Source organism: Cyanistes caeruleus, chromosome 3 (assembly GCF_971803275.1).
Source record: "Cyanistes caeruleus chromosome 3, bCyaCae1.hap1.1, whole genome shotgun sequence".
Taxonomy (NCBI): Eukaryota; Metazoa; Chordata; class Aves; order Passeriformes; family Paridae; genus Cyanistes; species Cyanistes caeruleus.
Window position 1 is genome coordinate 114,500,151 of NC_141703.1, and position 16,537 is coordinate 114,516,687.

At 42.0% G+C, this 16,537-nt stretch overlaps 2 protein-coding genes across 35 annotated transcripts in view; one reads left to right on the forward strand and one right to left on the reverse strand.

Annotated features, from left to right (window-relative positions):
• Positions 1-814: 814 nt before the first annotated feature.
• LOC111942604 (uncharacterized) lies at positions 815-8,260 on the reverse strand. 4 transcript variants are annotated; one of them, XM_086883771.1, is made up of 3 exons: positions 7,225-8,092; positions 7,102-7,147; positions 815-1,594 (listed from the first exon to the last, which is right to left on the reverse strand). In XM_086883771.1, exon 3 carries the CDS (start codon positions 1,518-1,520, stop codon positions 1,167-1,169), a length of 354 nt encoding a protein of 117 aa, XP_086739897.1. In that variant the 5' UTR covers positions 1,521-1,594; positions 7,102-7,147; positions 7,225-8,092; the 3' UTR covers positions 815-1,166. The 4 variants fall into 4 exon arrangements, 2 of the variants coding, with proteins under 2 accessions (XP_086739897.1, XP_086739898.1); XM_086883772.1 differs by having other exon boundaries at positions 1,060-1,594; positions 8,018-8,123; XR_002870617.2 differs by lacking the exon at positions 815-1,594 and having other exon boundaries at positions 4,607-7,147; positions 7,225-7,361; positions 8,018-8,260.
• SYNJ1 (synaptojanin 1) overlaps positions 8,174-16,537 on the forward strand; it is a 51,325-nt gene continuing 42,961 nt past the window's right edge. For 11 of the 31 annotated variants that reach the window (XM_086883737.1, XM_086883755.1, XM_086883757.1 and 8 more), the window contains exons 1-2: positions 9,388-9,546; positions 10,834-10,979. In XM_086883737.1, coding sequence (XP_086739863.1) covers positions 10,856-10,979 — 124 coding nt within the window. In that variant the 5' untranslated portion in view covers positions 9,388-9,546; positions 10,834-10,855. Of the gene's footprint in view, positions 8,466-9,387; positions 9,547-10,833; positions 10,980-16,537 lie in introns of those variants that run through there. The other 20 variants (XM_086883751.1, XM_086883735.1, XM_086883753.1 and 17 more) reach the window with 3 other exon arrangements.

Consider the following 16,537-nt stretch of genomic DNA (forward strand, 5'->3'; position numbering starts at 1 on the left):
CTTTAAGACACATGCTCTAAAAAAGGTGGATTCAGGGCGTAGCCATGCAAAATACTTCTTGGAAAAGTATGAATCTGCATTAAAACCCCACAGCAGAATGGGGTAAAAGGAGTGTTCCAAAGATATCAGGTGTGTTCCTGGCAGCGCGCCAGAGCACCCGGCCATTTTAACCCTTTGCTTTATGTGAAAAACGAAGTTCACTCCTGTAAAATTTTAAAAATGTTTAATAAAGACAATAAGAGACATAAAGTAAAGCAAAGAGATACGGCCGGGTGCCTTGGCGCGCTGCCAAGAGCACACCTGGTATTTCAGGAGTGTCCTTTTTATCCCATCCTTGCTGCGAGAGGTTAATGCATATTCAAGCATATCCCCTCCCTGGTTCCACCTTCTTGGATCATGTTTTTTTTCAATTTTATTTTCTGTTGGTCAGCATAATTTTTGCTGGTCTAGCTGGTCAGCATTATTTCGGAGTTTTTGGTTTCCTTTCTGCTGCAGATGGTCACTTGTTGATAAGGGTCCAGGCCCCTTATACTTCCTCAGAGAGCAGATGGGCTTCATATCTTTCCCCCTTGCCAACGTCCTGGTACCGGCTTTTTGGTAACAGTTTGCTCTCCATTTCCTGCTGCTGATAACAGCCTGTTTTCCACAGCTTGATCCTCCCATTGTCTTGCCTGTTGGAGTTATCTTGCCTTCTCCAGATGAGACATATCCTTACCATTCAGAATTCCTATCTAAGCCTATAACTTGCTAAGAGAGAAAAGAATATAGTGAAAGCATATAATATATTTATCAGAATAATTGTGAAAAGCCAATATTTACAACATGAATTCACAACACTTTATTATCTTTGTCTCCTAATTGTCTTTTTGATTACATTAAACCTTTTATAATTTATTAAGCGAGTGAACCTCGTTTTTCAGTATGCACAGGCAGAGACACTGGTCCTAAATTTCGCAATTGCTGGAAGTGCAGAAGGGCTCCTTGGAGGAGGTGACTCTGCTGAGTGCTGAGCCCACAGCCCGTGTCAGCACGGCTGGAAAAGCCGTGGAAAATCGCGCCGGAGTGGTGTCGGCGTCGGGGCGTTTGTCAGGCAGCCGAGTAGACGCACCGCTCGGGGTCCTTGCATTTTCCCGCCTTTTTTTTCTTTTTCCGCCATCTTTAGAAGGTCAAGCAAAACCGCAGCCGACCGGCCATCTTGTCTGTAGCGTCACGTAACTTTTGCCCTTTCTCGCCGCCATTTTTGTTGTGGCTGAAGCCACTTCCGGCCAAGCGGCCATCTTTGTTGTGGCACAATTAAGGCCCCCGCTGCTCACAATGCGTCTGTCGAAGTCGGCTGCCTGAACGGAAAACCGGCGGACGCCGACCGACTCCGCGCTCTCCTCATGATTTTCCGCCGCCTTTCCCGGCGCGAGGACGAGGGCGGCGGGGCTCAGCGGCTCCGTAGCTGGGCGGCGGCCGCGCCTGCGGCGGCAGGCACTGGAGCCCACGCCTCTACCGCTGTCCTGCCGGCCTGCCGCCATCTTCAGTGTGGCAATAAGCCTGACCCGGTTCCTGCGGTGGGGTCTCGGCTCGGCCCGGCCGTGGGGGGGCGACCCTGCACGTGCAGAGAAGCGAGGGAAAAAACAACGTGTGCAGCCCCTATCCAAAAAAACCTCTACAAGGAACGCTCCAAAAAACACCCGACCGAAATTTAACAAGCCCTGCCTCTAACCAAATAAATAAATAACAAAAAGCCACTTTAAAAAAATATTTTTAATATCTATTTTTATATTTCTATTCTATATTTATACACATTTATAACGCATTATATATATTAAAATATATTAACATCTATACATATATTTTTCATATTGAATATTAATCTACTTGTATATATTTGTTACTTGTATTTTTTTATATCTATATATATCTCCCTATATATCTTTATTATAGATTTGTATATTTTCATTTCTATATTAAAAGCCCTGCCTCTAACCAAATAAAAAAAAAACAAAAAAACTTTATTTAAATATTTTTAATATCTATTTTTATCATATTTATATTTATATTATATGTTCATGCACATATATAACACACACTGTACTAAAACACATTAACATCTACAGATATATTTTTCATATTAAATATTAACCTACTTGTATATATTTATATTACTTTTATTTATTTCTTTTATATATATGTGTATATATATATATCTCCCTATATTTATATCTTTATTAAAGATTTGTATATTTTCATTTCTATATTATTAATTTAAAAGCTCTGTCTCTAACCAAATAAAAAACAAAAAGCCCCTTCACCTTAAATGGTTAATGAAATATTTTTTAATTTCTATTTTTATCAAATTTATATTCCCATTTATATACTATATTGAAATAGGTGTACATGTAACATATATGAAAATATATTTCTATTAACAACTATACATATATTATTCATATTATATATTAAATATAAATCTATTTGTACCTATTTATAACATGTATATTTATTTCTTTGTGTGTATATATATCTTTACATATTTAATATATATTTGTATATTGTAAATTTTGTTTAAACTGTAAATTTAATTTACAAAAAATAATAAATTTTAAATATATAAAATTAAATATAAATATAAAAATATAAAAATAAATTTAAAATAATAAATTTAACGTATTCAAATTGTAAATTTATTGTAAATTTTATCTAAAAGCCCTGCCTCTACCCAAATAAAAAACAAGCCTTTATTTTAAACTATATTTAAATAATTTTTTAAAACTTAGATTTATAGTTTTTACTTATATCTTCTATTTTATATATATTCTTGTATTCTGTGTAATATAGATTAAAGCATATTACAAGAACATACATAATATTATTTATCTTTTAGAAAGTACATATATATATAAAAGGAAAAAAAAGTTTGGGGATTTTTTTTGTTTTAGTTTGTTAAAAATTAATTCAAAGTAAGGGAGAGTTTTGTTTTGTTGTTTGTTATTGTAGATTAATATAGTTTGGAGAAGGATGTGAGGGAGTGAGTGTTGTTTTTGTGTGGGGTTTTCTGTTTGTTTTGGAAATTAGTTTTAAAGGTGGAGAATTTAATATTTAGATTAACTAGCATAGATGATTTGGGATAGAAGTATTAAAAAGTTATTTTAGAATATTTTATTTTTAATTTTTATATTGTTAGTTTATTATTAAAATTTATATCTTTTAATTTTATATACATATATATATAGATAAGGGTAGTGATATTTAGTAAATAGTGATGTTTATATATATTTTTATTTAATTATCAGATTTTTTTGAGTTATATATTATTTTTTGTATTATTTATAATGTGTAATTTGGTTTTTGAGTAAAGAATTTTATGAATGGGGTTGTTTCTATTTGAAGTAGAATTAATTGTTTTTTTAATACATTTTTTATATTTGTTACAGGGATTTTGTTTTTGTTTATGGTATGTCAGGGTTGAGATTGGGTAGGGTTTGGTTAGAGGAGTTTTGGATTTTAATTAATTAGGTGGATTTTGTTAGATGTTCTTAATTTTTGTAAGATTTTTTTTATGTTTTTAAGGTGGCTTTTAATAGATTATTGTATTTTTTATTTGTACTTGGTGCATGGTAGGGGATATGGATATTTATTGAATATTATGTTTTTTAGTTTAGTTGCTGATAAGGCTGTTATTTATTTAGTGATAGTTTTTATTATTGTATGTAGTCTTCATTTTGGTGTGTTTGGGGTAGAGTAATGTAGTCAATTTGTTCAGTTTATTTATATTTCTATTTGGGTTTTTGTGTTTCTTATAAGTGTTCAATTGTAGTATATGTTATGGATAACATGAGAAACATTGTTTATGGTTAAATTTATTTTTTGGTTTTGTGTTTATTTATAACTGGTATTTTTATTTTGATCATTTGAGATATTATGAGTTTATTGGGTTAAGAATAATTTGGTTTTGTGTGGTTAATTGATGTTTATTTTTCATTTATTTATTTATTATTTTTGTAGTTAGATGTACCTGTTTATTGTTTTGGTGGTTACTATTCATTTTATTTTTGGGATATAAATATTTATATGATGGATTTCTATAGGTAGTTTGTTTTGGTAGTGATTTTTTTATTGTTTAGTATTTAATTTTTTTTATTGTTAATTAGGTTTCTTTTATTTATTTTTATAGAGTATTGATTATTGTTTATTAATTAGTAGGTAGAGATTTGGTTACTAAAAAAAAGCAATGTTTAAGGTTCATTGACTAGTTTTGAGTTTTGTTAGTTGGTTTATTTTTTAGTAGTTTTGTTGTGTTGGGTTTTATATAGGGTTTATTTTTGATTATGATGTGATAATTATTAGTAAAAAGAGTCTAAGTGTGGTTTTTTTTGCTCTTCTTGAACTTAAGTAACACAGTTACTGAGTCCTTTATGCACACAGTAAGTATACAAATAGAATGTAATCAGTAGAGGGGTTTTTTACTGTTTTGAACCCCACATTGGGCACCAAGTAATTTATTTGTTTTGGTTTAGGGTAAATTTGGGAGAAAATTTTTAGAGGGGGTCTTTTTAGAAAGTAAACATTAAGCAGGTTCTTTCTTAACTGGTTTGGGAAATGATTTTTTGGAGAAAAGTGGAATAAAAACATTTATTTAACATGCAAAGTAGTCACAAGGATAAAAAAAGATAATATTAAACAATAAAACTTTTTGCTGTTCAAAGGTATGATAAATCTAGAAAGTTTTTGTCGTGGGGTAGCATGTCTTTTTTCAGTCCCTCTGGCCTCGGTGGGCCATAGGCATGAGCTCCTGGTGTTTGTCTGAATCTGGGAAATGTTTTTGCTAGAGTGAGCTAAAAAACTAACTAAAAGTAAGGGAGAGCTCTGTCCTGCTGTCTGTCTGTGCTGCAGACAACAGAGTTTGGAGAAGGATGTGGGGCAGTGAATGTTGTTTTTGAAAACAAACTGCATGCTGCTTTTTCCCTCTTCTTCACTCTGGGAATTTGTCTCAAAGGTGCTGAACTTAATACCCAGCACAAACAGAACAAATGATTAGGGATACAAGCATCATAAAGACACTCCAGAACAAAACTTTATGGCATTATTTTCAAAACTACTACCTATCTCCAGTCAGAGCTCCCTTTATTCCTGTATACAATAGAGGTGACAGAGAGGTTTTCCTTACAAAGGGATTTAGAACTAAATTCCCACTCTTTGCCAATACCAATAAAAACTAAAAAACTTCACAGCTTTTTGTATTCTGCACCCAGCCCTCCCTGTGAATTTCCTGGCAGCTCGGGGTCCCTCTGGGGAAGGGTACCCAGCACAAGCCCTCCCCATTCCCCACTCACCTTGCTCCTCCAGTGCAGCGTGTGCTCTCCCAGGGACCTTGGCGTGCCCCAAGTGACATCAGAGCCCCTCAGTGTCCACCCCATCCCCCTCAGCCTTTGCTCCTCACCCCCAAAGAAGGCACAGAACAACTCAAACTGCCCTGGACAGCAGCACCTTGCTTTATTGGAACCCTTTCCGGGTGTAGATCCCCCCAAAAAGGAGCTCTGCTGCAACAAGAAAGGGGGGCAGGTCCCAGAAATTCCTCCCCAGAACCCCCAGTCACAGGCCAGAGGCAGAAAGAGAGGACACAGGAAGAGTGGGGTGCAGGATGAAATTGGAAAAAAAAAAAAAAAAGAAAAAAGGATGAGCAGCACAACAGAGAAGGAGCAAAACAGAACAAGGACAGGGAACAGGACACAAGGATTCAGGGGGAAAGTGGAACTGGGAGCATGATATGGCCACCAGAAATAAAGAAAGAACATGAGTGAGGCAAAAAAAGAAACCCAAAAAGAAACTCAAAAAAACCCCAGGGGAAAACCAAACCAACCAAACAAAAATCTTGAGATGGGCAGCAAGACAGAAAGAGATTAGAAGAACAGTGACAGGGAAGAGGACACAAGAATCTAGTGGGAAACACTGGCATGGGGAGCACCACAGAGAATAAGAACATGTATGAGGCAAAAGAAAAAAAACCAAAAAACCCACACCAAAACAAACAAAAACTGGGGAAAAAAACCCAAAACAAAACCAGGGATGAGCAGCAGTCACAAATAGTGACTGACAATCTCAGGGGAACACCCTCGCCTGGATGAGGCGCTCTGCCGTGGATTTAATCCACCCACATCTGAAAGCAAGCTAAGACAGAAGTCAAAGTGCTGCAGGATAACTTCACAGCTCCAGACATCTTGTGTCAATCTAGGAATACCATCCAGACTCCAACTACACCCTACATTCCAAATTTCAAATTACAGGTGCCTGGGACTTGTCCTTTTACACCTACACCCAGACTAGGCAGCAGGGCAGAGCAGCTCCATGCCAAATACACTCAGACACCTGTGACACACAAGACAGTAGACACAGGGACACAACAGGGAGACAAAACTCTCGGCCAGAAGAATGGCCACAAGGACTGAGAGAATGCTGAACCAGATGACACAGTAGACAAGTGACACGGCACACCCCGGGCCTGTTCTGCCCTGTGCACCTCAGCATTGTGAGCCAAAGTAAAGCTTTCCCTTATGGATACTAAATATGAGCAAAAGCAAGGAGCACAGTGCCTGTGGAAAAGCAGGCCACATAACTTTCTCAGTCTTGCCTGAGAAAGTGGCCTGAGAAATCATAAAGAAGAATTAAAACAATCCTTAAAGATAGAAGACAGCCTTGCAGGTGCTGTTTGTCAGTTTCTTGTTTTCTTACAAAAGGAAGTCAAAGGGCAGTGTACCCCACTAACCAATGATAGCAATGTATTAGTTCACTGACCAATAAGAATTTTACCTTTCTGTACTTTTGCGTGTCAGTCTATAAAAGAAGATCTGAGGTAATAAATCTCACTCTCCTGTTCAACTCACAAGAGAGTCTGTGTCGTGCTTCTCACCGTTCCCAGTAGTGCCACAGTCCCTTGACGTGGCCTAAGGGGCCACAGCTGGGACCGCCCCGTCTCCAAAGCTGACTCAAAAATCCCTGGCCATGAGTCCCAGACCCGGCACCCTGCTTTCATCCCCTCTGCGGGTTGCAGCCTTTGACTTAGTCTGCTGCCCGGGGGTGAGAATCCACATGGGGCATGAGGGAAGGCTGCCTCACCGTCCAGTGGGTCCCTGCCGTCACCAGGATGTTGTCTCTTGGTCAGCTACAAGAAAGAAAACCAAACATCATTGTGCAACCTCAGTAGCACGTTGGTCAAAACTCAACAGCTCTTCTACTCACTGTCTCCTGAGAATGCCTGGGTCCTTGGGCCACACGCTTCAGCCCTGCTGGTGGACTGATGCTTGCAGAGCCGAACTCTTCGCGGTGGCCTGCCCTTACCAAATGCGGCCTCGAGGAGGAGTGGGAGCAATCCCTGGCTGAGGAGGGACAGAGAGCCCAGGGTGGGCTGGGAAAGCCGCAGTTATCCCCAACCCTGTGGATCTGTCCCCCCCATTATCGCTTCCTAGGGCCTGGCTGGCCCTAGCATGAGGGGTACTGCCTGCACCTCTCAGGGGTTCTGGCACTCTGCTGCTTTAGGGTTCCTGCTTGCAGCTGCTCTCAGGGAAACAGGGGTGCTGTTAGGACTCCTATTTAGGGTTTGGGTTAGGGGTCTGGTACACCTGTACTCTACCTTATATCCCAACCTGTACCCCTTATTTTCACTGTTTGTCTCTAGCCCTCCCTCAGCCTCTCTGTGCCATTGTCAAGCCCCCTGTTCCTCAGCAGTCAGCCTCTATTTCCCTGTTTCTGGCCCCTGGTATGTGTGTGTCACCCTCGAGCACCTGCTTTGCTGTTCAAGATACCCATCTGCCTCTTAGTTACTCGTGGGGTGTTTAAGGTAAGCGCTAGGGGAGGGGTGAGAGCTGGTGCACCTCTATTTTATATCCTAAGCTGTACCCCTTATTTTCACTGTGTGCTCTCTAATCCTACAGCTTTTTATTCCTCTCTGTTCCTCAGCCTGTGACACCCTCGAGCCCACCCGCTTAGCAACCCCTTCTCTGTGCTGCGGTGCCCCCCTGGATGTGGTCCCTACCCTTTTTCTTTTGGCGTTGTCCTCCTCTGAGCGCTGCAAACACCTCCGTCCCTACTTTCTACTGCTGTAAGGTTCAAAGCGGCACCAGCGAAGCCATTTTATATCGCCGGAGGGGCGTGGTCGCGTGACGTAAATGATGACGCAGCGGGGAGCGGTGCGAGGAGAGGAGCAGAGAGCGGGGGCGGTGCCGGGGCAAGGCTCGCGTGAGGGGTGGGTGAGCGGGAGGGCGGAGCTTAGTATGAGTGACAGGCGCTGCTGCGCGAGGCGTGGGAGCGGGGTCCTCTCATCGGAGGGGCATCAGCACAGATTTGCGGCAGTCTCTGGGAACGTAGTTCCCAGGAGTCTCAAAAAAAAAAACCCCTCCTGCCTGACAAAAACCCCGGCCCCAGCACGGTGTGCACCCAGCCCTTGGGGATGAGCATTGCCTTGCAGACTGGGCAGGACCAAGGTAAAAAAAAGCCCCAAAAACAGCAAGGGCAGGGAGCGCGGGGGCTGTGGGGACGATGGAGCGGGAGCTGTGGGCCGCACCCGCAGGGGCAGGGCCCCAGGACAGCTGCCCCAGGGGGCTGCAGTTCCGCCCTGCCCACCTCCGTGTCCGCCCGAGCAGCGCAGAACGCGGGGCTCGCTCGCCTTTGGCCTCTCTGTTCCTGCTGTGCCAGCGGCAGCTGTGCCGAACGGGATAAATCCCCTTGGCTCGTGGAGTCTGCCTCCGAAGCTGAGCACTCGTCAGTGACGAGTGAAGACCATGTTAAGCCGCACGAGTGGCTGAGGGTACAGGGCTTGTTCAGTTGCGGAAGAGATTGAGCGGGTAATTCTTCAGGGGTCTGCAGCTTCCTCCCCACACGCAGCTCTGATCTTTGCTTTTTCTGACCAGTGATAGGACCCGAGGGAATTGCTGGGGCTCTGTCAAGGGAGGGTTAGGCTGAGTATCAGGAAAGGCTCTTCCCCCAGAGGGTGCTGGCACTGCCCAGGCTCCCCAGGGAATGGGCACGGCCCCGAGGCTGCCAGAGCTCCAGCAGCGTTTGGACAGCGCTGCTAGGGATGCACAGGCTGGGATTGTTGGGGTGTTTGTGCAGGGACAGAGGTTGGACCCGATTGTGGTTGGACCCGAGGTTGTGGGTCCTTTCCAACTCGGGATATTCCACGGTTCTATTCCGTGACTGCCATCGGAAAGATGCCGGCTTTAGCCAGCTCCCACCCGACCCGAGGCGCTGTGAGTATCGCAGCCCTTTGCCCAGCGTGATGACTCAGAGGTCGCTCAGTGCGCACGGCTGTTCCTGAGCTTGTTCCTTGGGTTTCGCTCCTCGTAATAATCCCGCAGCGGGATTTGGGACTGGCTGTCTTCCACACACGGCTCGGTTTGTTTTAAGCACAGCTCCGCCCCACCGCGGCCCCGGCACCTGTTTCCCCCCCCGCCATTCCCCTCCCTTCCGGGGCGGGCGGCGCAGTGCGGAAGGACGCGGGGCCGGGAGGAAGCGGATCCCGGTGGATCCCGCCGGCTCCGCGGCACCGGGCGGGGCGGACGGACGGTGAGCGGGGCGCTACCGCGGGGCCGGGCCTGGGCTCCGGGGTGGCCGGTAGAGGCTCGGGCGCCAGGCGAGATGGGGCGGGCACTTCCAGGCGTGTCCCGCTGTGCCGGGAATGTGGCGGCCCGGCAGTGGGAGCCCCGCGGCTTGGCCGTGCCCTGAGCCCGCCCGGCCGCGGAGGGCTCGGGGAGAGGCCGGAGAGGGCAGTGCGTATCCGCTCCGGAGGTCAGGGAGCTGCCGGGAAGGGAGGGCGGAAAGCCCCGCTCCGGAGCTGTCCTCCTTCCCTGCATTTTCCCGAGCCTTAGCAGGAAAATTTGGCTGTTCTCGCGTTTGTTTATGGTTTGCTGCAGTGTGAGAGTTTTGTGGGGTTTTTTAAGATCTCGCTCGTGTGTGGCTGGCGGGCAGCGTCACCAGTACGACACTGCGATGTTTCAGCCGCCGCAGGGCAGGGTTTAAATCAAAATCAAACCCTGCTTTTGTTAAAAAAAAAAAAGGGGGAGGGAAAAAGAGCCGAAAATAAGCTGACATTTTTGTACCATCCTTTAAAATGTCTTGACGGCTTCAGTGTTTACAATCTGCTGTCCTTTTGTACAAGGTCAGAATCAGTAAAATAGATCTAAAAATTGAAACCTGTCCCTCTGCTTTTGGCACTAGTTTACCATTAAGGTGATTACTACTCTTCCATATTGCTGGTAGCTGGAAAACCTTTTCGTTTTTTTATTTCCCTAAGAAGAAATCTAGTTTATTAAGTACTGGGAAAGAAATTGCTTTAAACTAAAAGAGAATAGGATTAGATTTAGATGTGTTCCCTGTGAGGGTGGTGAGGCCCTGGCACAGGGTGCCCAGAGAAGCTGTGGCTGCCCCTGGATCCCTGGAAGTGTCCAAGGCCAGATTGGACGGGGTTTGGCGCAGCCTAGGATATTGGAATGTCCACGGCAGGGGGTGGAACTGGATGAACTTTAAGGTCCCTTCCAACACAAACCAGTCTGGGATTCTGTAAAATTCTAGTTGTCTCAAAGAAGCTTTTAAATAAATACATATTTTGAAAGGTGTTTCTCTGGCTTGTTCTGGTTTTGAAACACTCTTATATCATCTTTAGGTAATCCCTGTAGTTGTTTTGGAACATAGATAAACTAAGTCTCGTGAGGTAGAATGAGGGAGCAGGGGGTTTTGTTGTTTGTTTTTGTTGAACACTTAAAATCTCTAGGAAAGGACATGAGTCAAACCTGCTTTGTGGGAGATGTCTGGAAGCACAGGGAGGTTTCATTAACATCATCTTGTATTGGACAGGGCTGCCTGTGTTTGAGGCAAAATGGCTTTCAGTAAAGGATTCCGTGTCTATCACAAGCTGGATCCGCTTCCCTTCAGTGTGATTGTGGAAACCAGGAACAGAGAGGAATGTCTCATGTTTGAGTCCGGAGCTGTGGCTGTCCTCTGTAAGTCAATCTGTTTTGATAACTACCATGTTAGAAAGGTGGCAGACACTGTGTGAGCCATTTTTTTGTGGAGTGTAAAGAAGCAACTGTTCTATTTTTCTGTTTGCTAATGGAGAGGCTTCTGATTTAAATGAGAAAATAGGCATTTTCTTATCTTCATCTGTTGAGAGAGAATTTTACACATTTAATTACATCTCGTTATGCATCTATATTTTCATGTCCACTAAATTTTCTTACAGTTACTTCCAACATCATCTTGTTTCGTTGATTTTGAACAACCCTATTTTGAACACACGATAACTCATTGATGAACTAATTATCTGTGTTGCATTTCATAACAGTAAATTCTATATTCTTAAATGTTATGTCATAATTTGGTCTTATTTTGTGTGATTTTAGATAGCTTTTTGATTTTTAGCTTTATTTTGTCCCTGTATTTTTAACCTCCCTCAAGACTCTGTATTGATTTGTTTTGTCATAAAATGAGTAATATTTGGAGCAAGATTGCATTGAAGAGTTATTTTTACATGTTTTAAGTGAAAACCACATGAGATATTTTCCTGAAGTTTTGCCCACTTCCCCTTTTTTTTATTGGAGGACGCTAAAATGAGAAGTGCTGAAGAGATCCATAAGGCCTATACATAGGCTTTTAAAATATGTCAAATTATAGCATATGTTTGTGTTCTTTAGGAAGTCTAAGCACCTGGTTGCACAGCATTTCTGAGCTTGATTTTGGCTCTTTTATAGAAAACTTTCATTCCATGGAATTAGTTTTCTCCTTAGCCAGCACCTGCTAGAGGCCTGGCAACAACTGATGTGGTTGCTGTAGCTGTATGATGGTCCAGGTGAACAGTGGGTGTTTTTCTCCTATTTTTGAAATTCTTTCTTTTTCTGGTACAGTTTCTTCATACTATGTATTTAAGTAATCTCCTTGACTTAGATAGCAGTATCTGTAAGGCACTGTAGTGTGGATTAAGTCTCCAGTCATAAAGGCAGTGAACAGGTTTAGTGCAAGCCATAAAACATTTTGAAGATTTGTGGAACAGGTTGTTTCAGCCTATGTTTAGTAATTATGGAACATACTTGAGCTACTTAAGGGCCAACAGATGAAAAATAATTTATTCCTGAAGGTTATGCTCAGAAAGGGCAGTAAGTCACTTCTGATGTTGGGATACACTGCAGGCACCTGGATAAACATCCTTCCCAAAAAGTAAAACCCGTGTCAAAGTTCATGCCCACTTCCTGCCCTTGTTGTTGCCAAGCAGAGGAAGCCAGACCTGAAGGAGGTTTGAAAGCCTCTCTCCTCTTGGGTTCTGTACTTCTGTTAGTGATAGCTCATTATTAATCTGCAAAGCACTGTCCTTGGAATTCTAATTGGTAGATTACATCATAGCAAATGTTCATACTCAGCTGGAAGTAGTTAGTTAGTGAGTATTGTTTTCAGTAAGCTTAATCAGGAAACTGCTTACTCTTTTTCTGTCTGGTACATGGGCATAGTTTTCCACTGAATATTTAGCAATGTCATTTTTCTTTAATTCCCTCGATTTTATTTCCATAAAATTCCCTAAATTCTTTAGGTACTGATAGTTTTCTTAATGGTTAGAAGATCACAATCTTAAACTGACAGCAGAAAAAGCCCAGAAATTCCCTAGGTCAGGTTTATTTTTCTTCTCTTTTTCTGCTTGCTGTTCCCATCTGATATCAGTTGTTTTTAATGTGTATTTAAAGGAGTAGAATTATTAGCACTGGGGGAAGATTTGTGTAGTGCTACTTCTCCATTTCACTGGCCATGTCACAGAATCCAGCCAGAAGATTCCAGTCAGTAGCTGTACAAACTCACAGGTATTTGTACAAATAATAGACAAAGTTAATGAAATATTACTGTCCCTTGGGGAAGATTTCCCATGTTTGGAAATCTGTGTGAATAGATAGAAAAAATGGTCAGATCAAGCATGTATCCAGAACAGCATCACTTAAACTGTCAAAAACTTCTGAGTTTTGATGATGGTGCTACCACTTTTTAAACTACAAAAATTGACAATACTGTTATATTTCCAAATATTTTACTAAATACTGGAGATTAAGTAACCTGTTTAGCCTTATACCTGATCATAGTTCTCTTACCTGTATGTAGAGTGGATAATATATGCACAGTCTAGTGAAATATATTTTAACATTAAAACTGATTCATGGGGCTCAATTCTGAGAGCCTTAGTGAACTGCATCTCTGGAATATCCACGTACAGAAATTCAGCTTTGAAATGGGCTAAGAGAAAGGAATGGAAGCTTACTGAATCCTTTCAGTGTCATCTTAAAGGAAGCACATCTGTCATTTTGCTGAGGGAAGGATAACCTTCCTCCCCATGCCCTCGGTGAGGCACTGCAAGATGATTCAGAGGATTTCATTCAGCCTCGGTAGGAAATTCTGCAGGGCTTAGATTTTCAGTGGCTGATTTTCAGTGTGCGTGCCATGTGCTGTTCCAGTCAGCCAAGTCGGAGGGAAGCAAGGAAGAGGGTCAAAGGGATAGTTCAGAGGTGATGGTTGTGTAACCGTTCAGTCTGAACGTGGGAGCAGCCCAGGCCATCCTTCTGCTGGAGGTTTTCTGTGTGGATTAACTAATATTGTTGTCATCGAAACACCTGAGCATTACTTTGCTTTCTTTTGTACATTTAACACCTTGCTGGTCCGCACGGTCCTGGTATTGGATTAACCTGAGACACTAGAGTCTGAGGGGATCCTTCTCAAAGCCTGGTGAGAGCACCTGGGTTTAAATGTCAGCAGCTTCACTGCTGATTTGTTTATAATATAGTGGGAGTGTCATAGAATTATTTTTCTTATTTTCCATATGAAATGGGCAGTGTGTTTATTCTTTGAAATAGGGCTCTCTGAGATGTCTTAACTGGAGAGGTTTCCCTGACTGGGCAGGAGTGTGCTCTCTCTCTCTTCCTGCTGGTGAGTCATCCCAAGTGAGTGGTAAGCTGTCTTTACTCCTGTCGTCTGCTGTGGAGAACATTCTGTCTGAGAAAACACTGAGCCATGAAGATGCAGGAGCATCACACGCATCCTCGGACCGCAGTGTCATAGTAAAACTGAGGAGAGAGCAGGTGTGAGCAGGAGGAGGAGCAGTGCCCACCTGGGCTCTCTGGAGCTGAAGCAAGAGCTGTAATAACTCATGTGCAGCAGGCATTCTGGTAGCTGTTCACCACCAGGGTTAGCAGTGCTACTCAGACCACTTCTTAGTAAGAAAATTCTTCCATGCATTTAAGTCAAGGTGGTCTCAACGGGCCTTGAAAAGCAATCTGGCAGTGTTTCCTCATCGCCAGCATCCTGAGCTGAGCCATTACTAGGGGTGTGTCAAAAAAAGAGGTATCAAAAGTAATAAAATAATTCTTTGGTTAATTTAATAAATGTAGGTAGTGACTGTATTCTGATTTTGATGACACCTCTGTGGTAATATTCAGGTGTTAGCTTTAGTTTAAAGACCAAAAATTTAACTGTCATAATTTGACAAAACCCTTGGGAACTTTAGGCTTAAAAGATCAAAACCAAATTGTGTTCATAAATTTTTCAGATTTTTTTTTCAGATTTTTCAGATTGTAAACCTTTTAAAGTGACAGATGTGTGGTCTTTTTCTCCTCTAATGTAAGTTAGAAGTCTTGGGTCTGAAGGAAATGCACATAATTTCAGGATTGTGGTTTTGTTCCCTGCTTAGAGTCCCATATTCTACCTGGAGACTGTAGAACTGTAATTTGAAATGTGTTGTCTCATGGCACCCTGTGAGCTCACCAAGAAGACAGCCCAGCTGTAGAAAGCCTACATGGTGACTTTCACTGTGATCCTAACTTTTTAATTGTTAAAATTGGGAAACTGATTTCTGGATCTGGAATGAAGCGGAATACATGTTGAACCAGATTATCCTGAAAACGGGTCTGTTGATGGGGTTCTATTTGTGTAGCACTGGGAGGGCTGGCATATTCCCTTCAAAATAATTGAATGGTCACCTTTGTTTATATGCGTCTGTGATTAATAAGGTGTTCTTATTACAGATGACGTTTTAAAATACTGTTACCTGTTCTTCTGTAATAAACAGTGACCTGAAATTTTGTTGGTTTTTTTTCTTGACACTGCCAATGGGGCTTTCTGGCTTTCTCCAGATGTACATTACAAATTGGTTTGAAAATCACTCCATATGTGTTGTGGTTTTGTGGAGTTTTTTGTTAGTTTGGTTTGGTTTCTTGACACTGATTTATAGTGATCATGAAAGGACAGAATCTTTCTGGTTTTGGATGGCTGAAGATAGGGGTCAGTAGGACTGGTGCCTTGGGCTTCTGGAGAGCAGAGTTTGGCCTGTTAAGGGGACTGGATAAGACTCCCTTGGGAAGAGAATGAAAAAGAGTGTAGTGAAGCTGTGTCTTCCTGGTTTCATCTTGATTTTCAGAAGCTTCAAATGCTTTTTCTGGATGTTGTAGCACACCTGACCACAGGAAGTTCCTTGTTGGGCACTGCCTTGAAAGCCGAAGCCTGGGATCAGTGAGCATGGACCATGGCAGGATGGAGGAAGTGATGCCATATTTGACATTTTCCCATGTGAATTTTGACCTTAAGAAACAAATTGAGGTGGGAAAACTGCGGGCAGTGTGAGAGAGAAACACTTAGGTGGTTACTGTGGAAAAGCTTTGAGTTCATACTGAATTAGGTCCAATGTAAATGAAAAATATGGCATGAAATGCTTTTGGTTGGTTCTTGGGCACTTTAAGAAAACAATGACTAGCCACAGTATCTTTCTCTATTTTTATTTGCTTAGTTGGTTGGTTTTGCAACCCTTTGCTGCTTTATTAGTCTTCTTGTTGGTCTGAATTTGCAAAGCCCATGTTACTTAATTTACTTTAGGCATTTACTTGTTAAGGCTTAACAAGGATATCCCTCATTCTCTGCAATGGAAAAAGAGAATAAATCCATAGAAGACAGAAAAGGCATTGTTCCGCCATGTCATTAAATCCCAGCAGGCACCTTTAAGAAAAATCCTGCAAGAAGTTTGAAACGAAATCTGATCTGTCCATAATAATTTCAAATGTGGAGGAAGAACATGGCAGCTTTCTGGTTATGGAAAGCTGAGTTTGGTAAAAGACAGATTGAAAGAACCAGGGTCTGAAGTTTAAAAGTTCTTTCCAGCCCCATTGTTTTCTGGTTAAGAAAAACACAGTTTGGTGATGCTGACAAAATGTTTTTAGATTGGCTGCAGGTTCTTAACACTCACCGTGGGTGAAGACTTTAGAAATAAATCCTCATGCTGCTATAAAACTCTGTATTACATCTATGTTACAGGAATATTAGTGCAATAGGTATCAGTGCAATAAGGTAAAGAAACATTTTTAAAATCCACTTAATAAAGCATTGAATGGGGTTGGATTTCAAGCTGTGGTTAAATAACTGTTTCATCTATATTAATTTGTCTGATTCACTTTAGTAAAAGAGCTGGCTGATATTTGAACAGAAGCAATAGGCTTGAGCCCAGGCAGAGCTATACTAATCTTAGGGAATACTTGTTAGGAAGAGC

Coding starts and splice junctions, on each gene's coding strand:
- LOC111942604 (XM_086883771.1), bottom strand. CDS start 1,520: ATGGCGGCAGGCCGGCAGGACAGCGGTAGAGGCGTGGGCTCCAGTGCC.